This window comes from Phascolarctos cinereus, unplaced genomic scaffold (assembly GCF_003287225.1).
Source record: "Phascolarctos cinereus isolate Bilbo 61053 unplaced genomic scaffold, phaCin_HiC Scaffold_1;HRSCAF=81, whole genome shotgun sequence".
Lineage (NCBI taxonomy): Eukaryota > Metazoa > Chordata > Mammalia > Diprotodontia > Phascolarctidae > Phascolarctos > Phascolarctos cinereus.
Window position 1 is genome coordinate 91403702 of NW_027555514.1, and position 17932 is coordinate 91421633.

The following is a 17932-nucleotide window of genomic DNA, read 5'->3' on the forward strand; positions in this document are numbered from 1 at the left end:
CAGGTTTTGCTTTGGATGACAGCTGAGCCCAGGGCTATTTATGGTCTCCCTCTCAGCACAACTTCTCCCTCCCTTCTCTAAGCCAGATCCTGGATCCTGTCCAGCATCTGCTCAGGATATGGCCATAAACCACCCTAAACCCTGCTCTTCTGGGTCTTGCCCCTAGAAATCCCCCTGAAAACTGCAGCCATGCCCAGAGAATCGGAAAGCAGGCGGCGGTCATCCTGGCTGACCTGGCTTCCCCCAGCCTCCCTCCATTCAGGATGGGACCCCTTGTCCCGGGGCTATCCTGCCCGGAGGGTGCCCAAGCAGGCACCCCTGCTTAGCAGGGACATGGTCCTGCAAAATGCACTGTACACGGGGAACCTGGTGAAGCTTCAAGAGCTCTTTCCCCCAAACAGCACTGCAGACCTGCTGCTTGAGAGCCGGGTGGCTGAGCCTCGCTGGAGCAGCCACCAGAGGGGTGAGGGAGCAGGGGGATGGGGGCACATGGGAGTGCAGGATGGCCCGGTGGCCTGGGTGGTGGGGGCAGGAGAAAGAGTAGAAGGGATGGGGAGGGGACTGGCCTGGGTGGGAGAGTGAGAGGTGGACAGAAGAACCCAGGTTGTTTCTCTCGTCCTCAGGTACACCCTCACCCTGCAAATACTGGCTCTGACCTGAAGTCATGTGGAGCCCAGAATAGCTTCTGTGGGACTTAGCGTTAGAGTCTGACTTTTAGCCACAGGACTAACAGGAGTCTCTGGCTCTTTCTGTCCTTGTCTATGTTTCTGTCTGTCTTTACCCCCCCCACACCCCGTGCTCCCCTCTATCTCTCCTCCTATCACTGCCTCTCCCTGTCTCTCCTCTCTCCCCACCCCCTCCCACCCCGTCTCACCTCTCCCTTCTCTGCCTCTGCCCTGAACTCTATTTCTCTTTCCTCTTTTTCACAATATCTTTGTCCTCAACCCTAGACCCCATTTCCCTTTCCTTATGGGTAGCCCCTCGTCCCCAGAAGATTGCAGAGAGCTGGGGGGCGGTCCACTTAGTAGCCTTTGTGCCAGGTTGGTTGAGAAAGCAGACAGAGATCCCAGAGAGGGTCAGGAGCCAGGTCATGGGCCCATAGTAACCAGGACAGCCTCCGGGCCCACCTTGGAATTCTGGCAAGCCGTGCTGGTCGGGGATGTGGCCTCTGTCTCCCATCTCTTGGCCTCCCCTGGCACTGGTCTCACCCCGGATATTGTCTTTGACACCAGCGACCCAGAGAGATGGAGAGATTTCAGATTCAACATTCGAGCTCTGAGTATGGGCGGCAGAAGCCTGGGTTGTTTGGGTGGGGGGAGGGGATGAAGGCGGCCATAACAAGACGTGGGGGGGAGGGGCTTCAAGACTCCCATCTCCCACCTTCTCCCGACATTACTCCCTCGCCCACCTAGGCTTCAGGTCTTGCATTATCCCTTGGTGTTTTGACCCTTCTTGGCATTTGGGTTCCCACCCCCACTCGAGGTCTCCAAACCCTCCTTAGGACTTTGGTCTCTGACCTACGAGGAAGAGCTGACCACCCCGATACACGTAGCAGCCAGCAGAGGCCACGAACAAGTTCTCCAGCTGTTGCTAAGTCGAGGAGCCCAGCCAGATGCTGCCCCTGGGGGTCGCACTGCTCTGCATGAAGCCTGCATCTCTGGCCATGCACCCTGCGCCCGACTATTGCTTGTAGCCGGAGCTGACCCAGACATCCCAGACCAGGATGGGAGGCGCCCTTTACACCTGTGCCAGGGGCCTGGCGCCCTCCAGTAAGTGACTGCCCTTTAGTCCCCCCCCACTGTACGTGCTGTCACCCACCTTCCTCACCTTAATCCCTACATTTCTAGGTTCCACTTTCCCACCTACTCCTGGGAAAGGACGGGGGTCTCTTGGTGAAATAATTTCAAGGGATCACAGCAGAGAATATGCACTAGTAATTGAATGAGGGACTGAACAGAAGCAGGCACCAGTGGAAGCAACAAATGTTTATTAAGCACTCTCCACGTGCCAGGCACTGTGCTAAGAGCATAATGAGGCAGTATGCCATATCAGAGTTCTGGATCTGGCCCCGGAGAATTTCTCCCAGCTCTACCTCTTATTCTCTGTGAATTTAGGCCTATTACTTCCCCTTCTCTGGACCTCAGTTTCCTCATTTTATAAATAAAATGAGGGACTCAGACTAGATCAGGGTTCATTTTTTTTTTTGGTTAGGCAATGGGGTTAAGTGACTTGCCCAGGGTCACACAGCTAGTAAGAGTTACGTTTCTGAGGCCAGATTTGAACTGAGGTCCTCCTGAATCCAGGGCTGGTGCTCTATCTGCTGTGCCACCTAGCTGCCCCAAGAGTTCTTAATCTTTTATGTGTAGAAGCAGGTAGGTGGCACAATGGATAGAGGACTGCGTTTGAGGTCAGGAGACCTGAGTTCAAGTCCTACCTCAGACACTTACTGGCTGTATGACCCTGGGCAAGTCACTTAACCTCTGTCTGCCTCAGTTCTCTCAACAGTAAAATGGGGATAATAATAGTACTTAACTCTCAGCCTTGTGAGGATTAAATGAGATAATATTTGTAAAGTGCCTGGAACATAGTAAGGACTTAAAATGCTTATTTTTTTCCTTCACGGACACTTTGGCAATCTGATGAAGCCTATGGACCCCATCTCAGAGTAACATTTTTAAATGTATACAATTAAATGCACAGGATTATGAAGGAAATCAATTATATTGACATGCTATTTTATGTACATATATATGGATATATGTATATTTTTAAATTTAAAAAATGTATTAAACCAAGGTCACTAATCCTAGGATAAGAACTCCTGGGGCAGCTAGGTGGTGCAGTGGATAGAGTACTGTCCCTGGATTCAGGAAGATCTGAGTTCAAATGTGGCCACACTTAACATTCACTAGCTGTGTGACCGTGGGCAAGTCACTTAACCCCATTGCCTAGCCAAAAAGAATAACCAAAAAACTCCTGAACTAGATAATTTCTAGGCTCAGGACAGGATTGTCTCAGTGCCTCAGGAGTGTGTTTGGGAGTTTTGGAATGTGTTCTCCCCACAGTGCATGACATTGGCACTAATTGAGTATTTTCAGAGTGGATTATGGAATGGCCTGAATCTTGGTCATTCTTTTAGGGGAGAAGGGGTGTGTGTGTGTGTGTGTGTGTGTGTGTGTGTGTGTGTGTGTGTGTGTGTGTGTGTGTTGTGTGTAGTAAGTGTGCTCTTAAGGACCAACATCGACATTTGGGTTTGCCAAGTTTGTCTTTGATGCCTTCATTCACCCCCACTCCCATCACTTGGGATCTTTTCCACACCCTCTTATGCTCTAAGAAGAGAGATGTTATACACAATAAGAGAGGGAAGAGTTTCCCTGAACTTTGCCTTGTTCACATCCCATACAAGTATTGTGTTCAGCATTGGGCACCACATTTTAGGAAGAGTTTTGACCAACTAGGGTACGCACAGAGGAAGACAGCTAGGAGAGTTCAAGGACTGGAGGTCCTGCTGTATGAGCATCATTTAATAAAATTGTAACATTTAGTCTGGAAAAAGAAGAAGAGGGGAGGGGGAAGGCTAAGACATGGCTTTGGGTATCTGAAGGGCTGTGGTGTAGAAATACGATCCCACTTGTTCTGCTTGGTCCCAGGGGCCGAACTGCAGAGAGGCATCAAGATTTAATGTAGTTCTCACAGTTAGACCCTTCCCACGGTGGCACTAGCCACCCTGAGAAGGATGTTTCCTCATCACCAGAATTCTTCAGATGGAGAACGGATGATCACTTATCAAGACTGTTGTAGAGGGGATTTCTATTCAGGGGTAGGCTGGACTAGATAATGTGGGGGACTCGGAGATTTCCTCCCATTTCTTCCCACACTTCTTACTACCCAGGTGTTCAGTGCCCCCAGACTGAAAAGAAATAATAGATAAAAAACTCATATCAAGGTGTCAGAGGCCTTATGTGTTATTGCTTCCTAGGTCATTTGCAGCTTTAAAGTGAGCTTCTGGAAGAAGTACAGGCAGTATGCAAATAGACAAGGAAGTTATTTTGGGATGAGGTGGTTCCTAAATACCACTCAAATCATATCTATTGAGCCTGTGCCTGTGTGCTCAGCTGTCTGTCTGTCTGGATTTGTCTCTGAGGCACTCTGTTACACACACACACACACACACACACACACACACACATATTCCTCTCCTCTCTTTGATCCCCAGGTGTGCAGAGTTGCTGCTGAGGTTTGGCGCCACAGTGGATGGTCGATCTGAGGAAGAAGAGGAGACACCTCTACATGTGGCAGCCCGAGGAGGGCTGACAGAGCTGGCTGCTTTACTCCTGAGGAAAGGAGCTTGTCCAGATGCCCGTGATGCCGAAGGCCGGACCCCTCTTCTGGCTGCCTGCTCAGTTCCTCTCCTTCCCCAGGCTGAGGCTGAGGCAGCCACCTCCAGGTGTCTCCACCTGTGCCACCTGCTTCTCTCTGCAGGTGCCGATGCGGATGCTGCTGATCACGACAGGCAGCGGCCCCTGCATCTGGCCTGTCGTCGTGGCAATGTGGCTGTGGCTGAGCTACTCCTGTCCCAGGGGGTTAGTGTCAATGCCATGGACTACGGTGGCCATACAGCCCTGCACTGGGCCTTGCAGGGTCCAGCTGCTGCCCTGCCCTGCAGCCCAGAACAAGTGGTCCGAGCTCTACTCAATCATGGTGCTGTCCGAATCTGGCCTGGAGCCCTTCCCAAGGTACCAAGGGATGCTGAAGTGAAGAGGGGCCCCCAAAAGGTGGTGCAGAGAGAGAGAGGGGGGAGTTTGAACCAATCAATGCTTATCCATATACTCTGAGAACCAGCTCTTTGTCTCCCTTTCTTTGTATAACCTGGAGAGCTAGGATGAAGCCATTCATTCATTCCAGAAGTTTCTACTGAGCACCTTTTATGTACCTGGTTCTATGTTAGGCACTACTACAAGGATGTGAGAGAAGCTTGGGATGAGGGAAGATTTAACTCCCCAGGAGGTTACAGGAGACTGGGGGAGGAGGCAGTTCCAGCAAAGTCAACAAACATTTATTAGGCACCTACCACATACAAGACACCATATTTGGTGTAGGGAATATGTAGACAAAAAGAAAACAATCCTTGTCCTCAAAGAGCTTACACAGAAGGGGTGGGGGTGGCTGATGTAATATGTCAACAAGAAGTATAACACAAGAAGAGGGAGGGGACAAGTGGCTTCAGGGATGAGATGGCATCTGCACCAACTTTGAAGGAAGAGAAGCATTTGGAGAGGTGAAGATGAGGAGGGAGTTCATATTGGGCATGGGAAATGACTAGTACTGCTTCATGGAGGCAAGAGATGGAATGCTCCATGGAAGAGTCATCTAGCTCTCCAGTCTGGCTGGAATGACAGTTCATGGAAGTAATCTGAAATAATGTAAGTGGGACCCAGATCGTGGAGGGCCTCAAAGATCAAGGCCAAGGAGTTTGTATTTTACCTATAGGCGATGAGGAGCCACAGGAGATTTTTGAGCAGGTGAATAACATGGTTGGTCAGAACTATGGTTTAGGAAGATGATTTTTTTTTTAAAATTTGGCAGCTGTGTAGAGGATGGTTTTAATAGGAGAGCAGGGAAAATCAATTAGGAGGCCATTTAGAGTAGTCCAGGCAATTAATGAAAACCTGAACTAGAATGGTGATGATGAAAGGAGAAAAGAGATGCTATAAAGAACTGGATCTGTGGTTTCATTGATAAAGGGCACTCCCGAATAAGGAAATTTCCTCTCTTACAGCTGATTGGCACCTTCTCTGAAATTTGCAGTCTTAAAGAATTGCCTAGGGCACTGAGAGATTAAGTGACTTTCCTAGACTAATTCATCCAGAGTGTTTCAGAGGTAGGTCTAGAACCAGGTCTTCCTAATTCCAAGGCCAGCTCTCTTTACCCTACACCACACTGCCTCTTGAGGAGATGCAACTGATTTAATATGGGTGTTAAAAGAAAATGTGCTTAGTACATAGTAGGGGCTTAATAAATGTTTACTGAATTGAATCAAGGTTGATTTTCTGGTTATTATAAAACCATGATTGGGAAGATAGTGATAACCTTAACAGAAACAGGAAAGTTTGGTGGAGCAACAGGTTTAGGAGTGAAGATAATGACTACTGTTTTAGACATGTTAAGTCTGATGAATATGGATCATGCTAAAGGAAATTCCCATTAAGCTATTGAAGATGTGAGATTGAAATTCAGGAAAGAAATTAAGATTGGATTAAGATTTGGGACTTGTTTGTGTAGGACAGAGCTATGGGAAACACCCAAAAGAAGAGAACAGAAGATGGATGATGGCCCAACAAAGGAGCTTGAGAAGAATCACCAGGCAGGAGAAGCAGAAAGAGCTGTATCCTTAAGAGCCTAACAGTATGAGAGTCCAGGTTTAGGGGGTGGTCAGCAGCATCAAAGAGGCATGAGAACTGAGAACTACTTTATTTTTTTCTGTTTCAAATATATTTTGATTAATTTCATTAAATATTTCCCAATTATGTTTTAGGGGAAAAATTAATATTCATTTTTAAAGTTTTTGAGTTCCAAATTCTCTCCCACCCTTTGAGAAGACAAGCAAATATATCAATTATACATGTAAAGTCAAGCAAAATATATTTCCACATTAGCCATGTTGCAAGGAAAAACATACACATACAGAAGAAGAAAAATAGAGAAAGTGAAAAAAGTATCTGCACTCAGAGTTGAGAACTACTTTAGCAATTAAGAGATCATAGGTACCCTTGGAGAGAACAATTTCAGAAATCTAGCAGGTTTGGAAGACAAATTGAAAGGGACTGAAAAGTGACTGGGATATGAGGAAATTAAAGGCTATGACTATAGACATCTTTTTTCTTAGGAGTTTGGCAATGAAAGAGAGGAGAATTAAATGACAACAGCTTGAGGGGATGGAAGGCTGTAAGCTTTTTTTAAAAATGCAGGAGATTTAGCCATGGTTACAGTAATAGGGAAAGAAACAATAGATAAGGGGAGACTGGTGATGAAAGACAGAAAGGAGATGATTAATTAGTCAGTCTCCTGAAGAAATTGAGGAGATGGGATCTAGGACACAACTGGAAGACTTGGTTTTCAATGACGGAAGGTCCACTTCTTAATAGAGTGGTCTAAAGTAGAATAGCCCTTGCAAAGATTTATAGCAGTTCAGTTGTGAAACAGGAAATATGAGAAAGCACTTGACTTCAAGTCTAGTTAAGCTAACAAAATAATCAGTAAACATTTAGTAGGTGCCTACTTTGCACCAGGCACTATGTTAAGTGATGAGGATACAAAGAGGTAAGACAGTCCCTGCCTTCAAGGAGCACACAATCTAATAGGGGAGAGAACAAGCAAGCAAAAATGTACAAATTATATGCAGGGGGAAATAGGAAATAATTAAAAGAGGAAAGGCACTAGAATTAAGAAGGCTTGGGAAAGGTTTCTTAGAGAAGGTGGAATTTTCAGGTGGGACTTAAAGGAAGCCAGGGAAGACAGATGGAGATGAGGAGAGAGTGTGTTCCAGGAATGGGGGACACCCAGAGAAAATGCCCAGAGCTGAGACATGGAGTATCTTGTTTGGGGGAACAGCCAGGAGGCTAGTGTCACTAGATCAAAGAGTATATGGTGGGATGTAAGGTGTAAAAAGATTGGAAAGGAAGGGGCGGGGCTAGGTTATGAAAGACTTTGAACATGAAACTCAGAGTTTTTAATTTGATCTTGGAAACAATAGGAAGCCACTGGAGTTTAATGAGTTGGGGAGGGGAGTGGTGGCTGCATTGTTAGACCTGAATTTGAGAAAATCACTTTGGTGGCTGAATGGAAAATGGATTTGAGTAGGGAAAGGCTTGAGGCAGGCAGATCTACCAGCACACAATTACAATAATCCAGGTGTTAGGTAATGAAGACCTGTACCAGAATGATGGCAGGATCAGAAGACAGAAGGGAGTGTATTCATGAGATGTTGCAAAGACGAAATCAACAGCCCTTGGCAACAGATTGCATATGGGAGGTGAGAGATAGTGAGAAATCCAGGATGACCTAGGTTACAAGCCTGAGGCACTGGGAAGTTGGTGTTTGCCCTTGACAATAATAGGGAAGTTAGGAGTAGGGCATTGGGCAAGGAAATAATAAATCCTGTTTTGGAAATACTGAATTCAAGATGTCTCCTGGACATCTACTTCTAGATGTCTGAAAGACTGGAGATTCAAGATTAGAGGTCTGCAGAGAGGTTGGGCAAGATAGGTAGATCTGAGAATCATCAGTATATATACGCCAATTTAATGTGTAGGAGCTGATGAAATCACCAAGTGAAGTAATATAGAGGGAAAAGAGAAGAGGGCCCAGGATGGTACCCTGTCAAGGAGAATGAGGACTGAGAAAAGGTCATTGGATTTGGCAACTAAGAGATCACTAGGAACTTTAGAGAGGGTAGTTTCTGTGGAATGATGAAGTCAGAAACTGGATTGTCAGGGGTTAAGGAGACAGAGAGAGAGGAAAGTGGAAGCTGCTATGGTAGATGGCCTTTCCAAGGAATTTAAAACAAAAGGTGGAAGATATAGGGTGGTAGAGGGGATGGAAGGATGGAGTAAGGGTTTTTTTTAGGATGGGGGAGATGAGAATGTTGGTAGCTAGTAAGAAAGGATCTGGTAGAAAGAGAGCAACTGAAAATAAGTGCTGGAGGGACAGTCTGCTGGAGGAGATAAAATGGAATGAAGGTGGAGGGATTGGCTTTGGTAAGAGTAGAGCCTTCTGCATGTGAAAGAGGGGTAAAGGAGGAAATAGTGGCAGAAAGCATATGAGTGATACAAGATGAGGAAAAAGGGAGAAAATGGAGTTCATGGTAAATAGCCTCTGTTTTCCCTGTCAAATATGAGGCAAAGTTTTCAGCTGAGAGAGGAGGCAGAAGATAAGCCTTGGGAGGTTTGAGGAGAGGTACAAAGGTTTGGAAGAGCTGTGGAGAGTGGGATGGTGAGGTCATAGGCAGGTACAGTAGGATTGTCTAGAAGCAGTGAGGGCCCAGGTGAGGTTGTGTTATATAAATCTGTAGCAGACCCAATCAGAATAGTTGCATGGTTTTTTCCACCTTCATTGAGCAGTATACACATAGGAGGGAAGGAGGCAGACAGTGGGAGTGATCCAAGGCTGAGGCTTGGCAGGACCCAATTGGTGATATGACTAAAGAGCTAGTGACTCAAAAAAAAGAGAAGAGTGTAGAGTTGAAATGGTTCACAAAGGGGTCAAAATGAGAAAAAGAGGAGACAGTGGCAAGTGCATGCAGGGGAGATGGCCTGGGAGACAGCTGAGGAGGTAACGGATTGGAAATCATGTATTGATTGGGTTTGGTAAGGGAAGGCAGAGGGAGAGGTGGAAAGCCATTAAATTATGGCAAGATAAGGGGATTTCAGAATTCTTGAATATGGATCTGGTGCCTTGTGGATGATGGCAAGATCAAAGTTGTAACCATCATTGTGGATTGCTGAGGTGAGGTGGAGGACTAGGTCATGGGAACTGAGTAGGTTGAGGAACTGAGTGATTAAGACATTTGAAGGAGAGTTGAAATGTATGTTGAAGTACCCTAGTATGAGCTTAGAAATAGCAAGAAGAGAAAAAAATTCATTTTTAAAAATACAATAAGATAAGCATTTGCTTATATTTATGATATATATAATCCATAATCTAGATATATTTTTTATATATAATGGTGTACAATAAATATATACTAATAAAATATTACAAGAATTTATTTATATAATAAAAGAAGTACTTATTAAATGCCTACCACATGCCAGGTACTTTACTAAATGTTGGGGATACTAAGAAAAGTGAAAAAACAGTCCCTACTCTCAAGTCCCAGTCTAATGTGGAAATAACATGCAAACAACCATGTATGAAGAAGATATATACAATTTTCTCCATAAAAGTAGAAGCTGAAGACATCTTCTAAGGGCAGAGTGGGTTGGTGCTGGGGGCTTGATGAGAGAAGAGAAGTTTTGGAATATCCGCTGAAGGGAATGAAATAAAGAATCACTCCAGGAAGAATAAACAGATTGCCAGGTAGCAGTGAAGGCTCAGTTGATATTAGATTAGTAGTGAACCCATCTGGCAGGATTGAGGACTTCCTTCAAAGCGATTTGGCAGCATCACAGTAGAAAAATCCAGGGTTGAAAACTGGTATGTGTAAAAAGATGGATAGATAAGAGAGCCAGGGCATGAAAGGTGAAGACAATGTAGTTAGCCGAATTGGTTAACTATACGGTTAAGACTGTGAAGATCAAATAAAAGTAGGGTTAGAGCAACTTCTATCAATTATGAGAAAAGGAAGGGATAAAAGGACAAGGGGTTGTTGTAAAGCTAAAAATGTTTAGAAGCAATAAGATAGAGAAAGGAAGAGAGATAAAGAGAGAAAGATGGAAAGACAGAAGATTATTATCAGAGAGAGGAATTTCAGAGTCCAATGTTATGGAGATGGCATAGTCATGAGTGATGCCTAAATCTTAGGCATTCACGGAAGTGTCTAGGGTGGAATAGAAACATCTGTCATGAGATTTCAGGAGGTCAGTATACTGGGGGGCCAAGAAGTTTGAGGAGTTGTATTGAAGTACCTCTCAAATATTAGCAGCAAGGGTTGGGGTGGAGAGGAAGACTGAGCCAGGTATTGATTTTCTCTAGAAAGGAAGGACAAGGTGGTACAGTGGATAGAGCACAGGCCCTGGAGTCAGGGGACTCAGACACAGTAGCTGTGTGACCCTGGGCAAGTCACTTGACCCCATTTGTCTCCAAAAATAAAAATTTAAAAAAAAAAAAAAGAAGAAACAAAGGGCTACCTAGTTGGAGAGCCAGGAAGTGTCATTGGGCAGAATGTTTTGATGCTGGTGGCTACAGAGACACAATGAGGTCTCTGGACCATACTCCAGGTTATAGAGGACCAGGAAGGGGATTTTGTACTTGATTTGGCAGGCGCTAGGGAGCCATTGTGGGTTTTTGAGCAAAGAAATTGCGTAATTAAAAACAACATTAGGAAGATTAGTCTGGCAGTAAGATTAAGGCCATAGAAGAGAATAGAAAAGTGACATATCCCAGGAGGAAAAGGAGAAATGACATGTTTTATATGATATCAGTATTTCTTAAATATCAATAATAATATAGGCATTGTGTTATACATGCACATGAGCCAGTCAATACTTGCCTTCTGAGAGCTTATAACCTAAATCAACTAGATACAAAGATACCATACTGACACATTTTTGTGTATTCATTCAGCAATTATTGATTAGGGGCTCACTATGTACTAGAGCTGTGAGAATACAAAGACAGGTCCTGTACTCAAGTAGCTTGCAATCTGTTACAGGGACATAAAGGAAATAAATCATAGGATTTAGAACTGGAAGGGATGTTATCGACCGTTTAATCTAACCCTGTGCTTTACAGATGAAGAAACTGAGGCCCACAGATATTAAGTGACTTGTCCCAGGTTAGACAGGAAGTAGCAAAACTGAAACCAGAACCCAGACCTTCTAATTCCAGATGTAGTACTGTCTTTTATACCACGCTGCCTCTTGTCTATACGGCAGTAAGTGATGATATTGAGTGTCAGAGGAAGGAGACAGACTGTCCAAGGATCCTCCAGGTAAAGGAACAGACAGTCGAAGTGGCAAAGTGGCTAGAGTGCTGGACTTGGAACTGGGAAGACCTCTGAATCCTGCCTCAGACATCTCCTAGCTGTGTGACCCTGGACAAGTCACTTTCACTTTCTCACTCAGTTTCCTTTTTTGCAAAATAGAGATGCTAATAATCGCATCTACCTCAGAGTCGTTATGAGAATCAAATGAGATAATATATGTAAAGTGTCCTCTAAGTACTAGCTGTATTATGAAGGAAGTGCCCTTAGAGCTTTCCTAAATGTCAGTCACTTTGCAAGGTTCACTTTCAGTGGCGTTTTTTCTTTCTCTTTAGCTTTTTTTTCTAAGTTGGCTGCACCTCTTTAGCATAGTGCTTGGGTAGTGACAGGAAGTAAGTCAAAGGGGTCAGTGCTCTGGCTGTGTCTAATGGTGTGATGGAAGCCTTGGGGCCCAGAGGGAGAAGTAAGGAGGAGGGCATTGGCTAATATGTTGGGCCTGTGCTTTAGAAAGAGACAACAGGCAGAAAGGGAGGGCTGCAGTGACCTTTGGTTTGGGCCGTACTGACCTGTCCCCTGCTGGGGCTGGCCCAGACTCAGGCCAGCCAGGTCCCAGTCTCCTGGTTCCCCCTCTCCTCTTTTCTCACAAATGGTTAAGCATCTGTCTGGATTCCCAGGCAAGACCAAATAATTAAACAGCCCGAGAGTTCGGCAGATTGGTCTCCCCTTTGGGAAAATACAAGAAAATCAACAATTAACACTAATTAATCTCCTATTAACACCAGATAATTAGGAGACAAGCAATTCCCTGTAATCTGACAGAGGCTCTGACAGCTAATGATTCCCCTAGCTGAGAGGGTGGGGGGAATGGGCGGGCTCAGGCCAGCTGGGAAAAATTGACAGCAGATGAATTGGCAAAAGTACCACGCTGTCCCACCCCATCCAGCCTGGGAGTCAGCAATCTACCTCTGCTAGTCTCTGGACCAGGGGTGGGGAACCTTTGGCCTGGAGGCCACACATGGCCCTCTAGGTCCTCAAGTGCCACCCTTTGAATCAAATCAAATCAGTCAAAGGGCCGAACTTCAGTACCTAGAGGGGCCACAGGTTCCCCAACATTGCTCCAGACCTTGCTAGGGAAACTCTGATGCACAAGGTAGGTGTATTTAACCCTTTAGAAGAATAACCCATTTTTCCTAGCCATAACTAGTGCTGAGCCTCAAGTCCCAGGGGATCAAAAAGGAAGGAAGGAAGAGGTCTATTTCCCAAAATCTCCAAATACCTTCCACGGGCTTCACTGAAAGCCACACTTTACTGGAATTCAGATTGTATGCTATTCCTGGGCAACTAGGTGGCATAGAAGTTAGAGTGTTGAGCCTGGAGTGAGGAAGATTCATCTTCCTGAGTCCAAATCTGGCCTTATGTGACCCTGGGCAAGTCGCTTAACCCTATTTGCCTCAGTTTCCTCATCTGTAAAACGAGCTGGAGAAGGAAACGGCAAATCGCTGCAGTATCTTTGCCAGGAAAACCCCAAACAGGATCACAAAGAGTCAACTGAAATGATTAAACAACAACAAAAGCTATTCCTGGCCTTTCCACTAATGAGCTATGTGACCTTGGGATTCACTTCTCTGGGACCCAGTTTCCTTATCTGAAAAATGAAGGTCTTAAAACAGATAATGTATAAGGACTCCTTTCTCGAGATCTAGATCTGGAAAGGATCTCACATTCCTACTGACTGTGGGACTTGTCTTCTCTGAGCCTCAGTTTCCTCACCTGTAAGTTGAGGACAATAATAATTGCACTAGGTACCTCCCAGGGTGATTGTGAAGCCAGTGCTCTGTTGGCCTTAAAGAGATATTGACGTCAGAGTTATTACTATTATTCTGTCATCTAATCCAAAACCCCTATTTAACTAGAAGGAAACTGAAACTTGGGAAAAGGACTGCATTCTATGACTGTGTGTCGTCTTCTTGTTGGATGTTATCGATGGGACTTTTGTTCAGGCGTAGTTTGGATTAGAGCCTAGGTTAGGCATAAATATGCAGACACACAAGTAACTAGGTATGTGCCGCTCTGTGACAACATATGGGATCAGGGGCCAGATCTCCACTGCTCTCCTTCATTGCAGCAGGCTGGTCTCTTCATGGTCTTCTCAACCCCTTTTCGTCTTTGCTTTGGCAATGTGGTTTCCCATACCAGGAAGGTCCTCCTTGCTCGTTTGTGAATCTTGCCAGTCTTCAAAGCCTGCCTTCTCCATGATATCTACAGGGATCCTCTGAAAGCAATGCCTCCTCTCGAGGGTGTCTCTTACTGGGCTTATAGCAAATGCAACTTCCTATGATTATCTTTTTATGCACAAGCCCAGTTTCTCCCAAATCAGCAAATATTTATTAGTCACCTAATCTGTATAAAGCACTGCTTAGTCCCCTATGCAGGTTCTGGGATATAAGCACAAAAGGGACAGAGACCCTAATCTTAAAGATCTTACATTCTATCCTCCAGAAGGGAGAAGGTGGACAAGAACCTAACACGTACACAGATATGTGTCGTACAAGATAGGGAGAGATGAGGCCAAAGGAAAAATGCAGACTAAATGCTCTAGGAAATTTTGAGAAGAGAGATAATATTTCTAGTTAGGTTAATGGGGAGGAGGCTTCACTACAATACCTATAGGGCAGGTACCCTGACACAGACCTTGCATATAGTAGATGTAATATTTGTGGGTTAACAGCAGGAGGTACGTGACCCTGGTGAATACACACTGAGGTTTTTGCCTCTTTCTGTTTCTCTTCCCAGGTGTTGGAACGGTGGTGTGAATTTCCCCGGATAATTGAGGTTCTGATGAATACCTACAGTCTTGTGAAGCTGCCAGGGGATGCAGTGGACCTGATACCCCCAGATATCCTGCAGGTCAGTCAGACTCAGGGACTACCCAGGAGACTTCTTAATCCCTAGAACACAGAACTGCCCAGCCCAGCCTCAAGGAGAGGCTGTCATCTCTGTCATCCAGAGAACCTCCAACCTTCTAGAGCAGGGGTTCCTAACCCTTTTTTGGGGTCTTGGACCTCTCTGGAACTCTGGGTCTGTGGACCCAGAATTATATATACATATATATATATATATTTTTTTTTTTTTGCTTTTTCATGAGGCATCAGGGTTAAGTGACTTGCCCAGGGTCACACAGCTAATAAGTGTCATGTGTCTGAGGCTAGATTTGAACTCAGGTTCTCCTGACTCCAGGGCTGGTGTTCAATCCACTGCAATACCTAGCTGCCCCCCAGAATAATATTTTTAAATGCATGAAATAAAATACATAGGAATACAAAGGCAACCAGTTATATTGAAATGCAGTTCTCAAAATACATTAAAAAAGAAGTCAATGGGGCAGCTAGGTGTTGGAGGCAGAACACGAGCCCTGGAGTCAAGAGAATCTGAGCTCAAGTCTGGCCTCAGACACTTTTAGTTATGTGACCCTACCTAGGCAAGTCACTCAACCCTGATTGCCTCAAAAAACAAAAAACAAGTCAATTGACCTTAGGTTAAAATTGGGCACCATCTTTATAGAGGTTTTCCAAAGAGGTTGTTTATAGTCTAAAGACAGAGAACTTTTCAAATCTAGGAGAGATCTTCACATAGAGACTCCATGGAAATGATCTCAGTCTATAGAAACCCCTATGAATACTCCCTACCTGCAAAAGACTGTTTTTTTTTAATTCAATTTTATTTTAAATTCTTATCTCCCTCCCACTCTCCCCTCCTCCACTGATAAATCAAGAAAAACAAAACACATACAGTCAAGCAAAACAAATCCCTACATTGGCCACCTCTCAATCTGCTTCTGAGACCATCAGCTCTCCCTCTGGAGCTGGGTAGTGAACTTCATCATAAGGCCTCCAGAACACGGTTGGGCAGAGTTCCTATGTCTTTCAGAGCTGTTAGTCCTTTTTTTAAAAAATTTTTTTTCTTTTTAGGCAATGGGGTTAAGTGACTTGCCCAGGGTCACACAGGTAGTAAGCAGAGCTGTTAGGCTTTACCATATTACTGTTGTTGTGTACATCCTTCTCCTAGTTTTGCTCATTTCACTTTTTTTTTTTAAGTGAGGCAATTGGGGATAAGTGACTTGCCCAGAGTCACACAGCTAGAAAGTATTATGTGTCTGAGGCCGGGATTTGTACTCAGGTCCTCCTGACTCCAGGACCAGTGCTCCATCCACTGCGCCACCTAGCTGCCCCCATTTCACTTTTATGAAAGGTTCTGACAGACATTTCTACCAGCCCCCTGCATAGCATAATGAAATGAATTCAAGCCCGAGTTTGAATCCCCATCCCTTTACTATCTCCATGACCCTGGTGAACCCCTTCATCTTTGGCCCTGAATTTCCTCCTTTGTAGCTCGAAGTCTCATGTCCACGAACTCCTCCTCCCACCCCAGCTCGGTAATTTCATGTTTTCTTCTGAACCCAGAAGCATGGAGATTTCTACTCTTCGCTCTTCACCTTGGTGGGTCGGCCGAGATCCTTGAAGCACCTGAGTCGCCACGCCCTCCGATCACACCTGGCTGGTTGCTTGTCCCAGGCACTGCCCCAGTTACCCCTGCCTCCTTGCCTCCTTCGCTACCTACAGCTGGATTTTGAGGACGTTCTCTATTAGGTGAGTTCTGGGATCTGGGGCCAGTCAGAGGCTGGAAGGGAAGCCCAGGGATGGGATTGGATCTTGGGGAGGCTGGGAAGAGGCCTAGCCTAAGGAAGCAGGGGAGGAACGTATGGGGCAAAGGAGCCTGGTACTGTTAGAGATCAGCCAGCCTCCCTGCCTTTGTCTTTTCCCTCATCTCCCCTTTTCAGTATTCTCTCCACTATTACTAACCTATCAGAGATTCCTGCCAAGATTACTTGGGAAACAGCAATTCACCCATCCCGGCTTTCCAGAAGCTATCACCAGAGAAGTCGGACCTAGGCTTTGCTTCCTGGGTTCTGATATCCAGGGGTGTCCTTCCGTGATAGGCCAGAGGCCAAATGTCCCCCAAGTCCTTCATCTGCCTGCCCTTCTATCACTAGTCCCATGCCACCACCCACAAGGATTCTACCCCATTGGTACCCCTCTCCACAGGTCCTTTCTACCTCTCAGGCCTTGAGGGGAGGTAGTTTAGACTCTCTTGGGCCCCTTCCAACTCTTTTAGCCACAGGTGAAAGTATTCCTAGTTGGAGCTGCTCCTCCCAGGTTCTCAGCTAGATATAGAATGTCTGAATCAAAAGCCCAGAGAAACAGGGTGCCTGGCGCCAGCTCTGGCCCGGACTGGAACTGCCCAGATGGAGAAAGAGACTGGCACTGCGGATAACTGAAACCAGGAGGACTGGCACTGAAAAATGAAGAGAGGGGAAGAAAGTCTGTGCTAGAGCAATGATAAAGGAGAACAAAAGAAACAGAGTCTAGATGGGGTTTCTCTTAGGCACCTAGGTGAGCTTTCTTTGTATTCCACTTTCTTCGTTGCAGTGTTTCTTTGCACTTTCTCCTTTAAACTCAGACTCTGGACATGCATTAAAATGTATGGTGTTGTCTCTGTTGTCTACCTCTCTCTGTGCTGGCTCGCCTGACGAGGACGGCGTACACAAGTATGACATAAGAAATCGTGGGGGCAGTGCAAATGGGAGAAAGAGAAGATTTAGAATCAGAGATGGCGGTTATTGTTCAGTCGTTTCTGACTCTTTGTGAGCCCATTTTGAGCTTTTCTTGTCAACGACCTTCTCCAGCTCATTTCACAGATGAGGAAACCGAGGCAAATAGGACAAAGTGACTTACCCAGGGTCACACAGCTAGTAAGTGTCTGAAGCCAGATTTGAAATCAGGAAGATGAGTGTTCCTGACTCCAGGCTGGATACTCCATCCACTGTGCCACCTAGCTGCCCAGAATCAGAGGACCTGGATTCAAATCTTCTTAACCCCCCCAATGGTATTTTCCCCCCAATTACATGTGAAGATAGTTTTCAACATTCACTTTTATAAGATTTTGAGTTCCAAATTTTTTTTCTCCCTCCCTTTCCTCTCCCCTCCCCAAGATGGCAAACAATCTGATATAGGCTATACATGTAAAAACTATGAGAAAGGAGATAGAGAGAGAGAGAGAGAGAGAGAGAGAGAGAGAGAGAGAGAGAGAGAGAGAGAGAGAGAGAGAGAGAGAGAGAGAGAGAGAGAGAGAAAGAGAGAGAGAAGGAGAGAGAGAATAATACGCTTCAATTTGCATTCAGACTCCATAGTTCTTTCTCTGGATGTGGATAGCATTTTCCATCATGAGACTTTT

At 45.3% G+C, this 17932-nt stretch overlaps 1 protein-coding gene across 4 annotated transcripts; it reads left to right on the top strand.

The window, feature by feature from the left end:
• Positions 1–30: 30 nt before the first annotated feature.
• Positions 31–17192, top strand: ASB10 (ankyrin repeat and SOCS box containing 10). 4 transcript variants are annotated; one of them, XM_020977808.2, is made up of 6 exons: positions 31–463; positions 1502–1769; positions 4217–4736; positions 14435–14548; positions 16102–16287; positions 16479–17192. In XM_020977808.2, exons 1-5 carry the CDS (start codon positions 190–192, stop codon positions 16285–16287), a joined length of 1362 nt encoding a protein of 453 aa, XP_020833467.1. In that variant the 5' UTR covers positions 31–189; the 3' UTR covers positions 16479–17192. The 4 variants fall into 4 exon arrangements, with proteins under 4 accessions (XP_020833467.1, XP_020833465.1, XP_020833466.1 ...); XM_020977806.2 differs by lacking the exon at positions 31–463 and adding an exon at positions 605–1279 and having other exon boundaries at positions 16814–17192; XM_020977807.2 differs by lacking the exon at positions 31–463 and adding an exon at positions 605–1279 and having other exon boundaries at positions 16105–16287.
• The last annotated feature ends 740 nt before the right edge of the window (positions 17193–17932 follow it).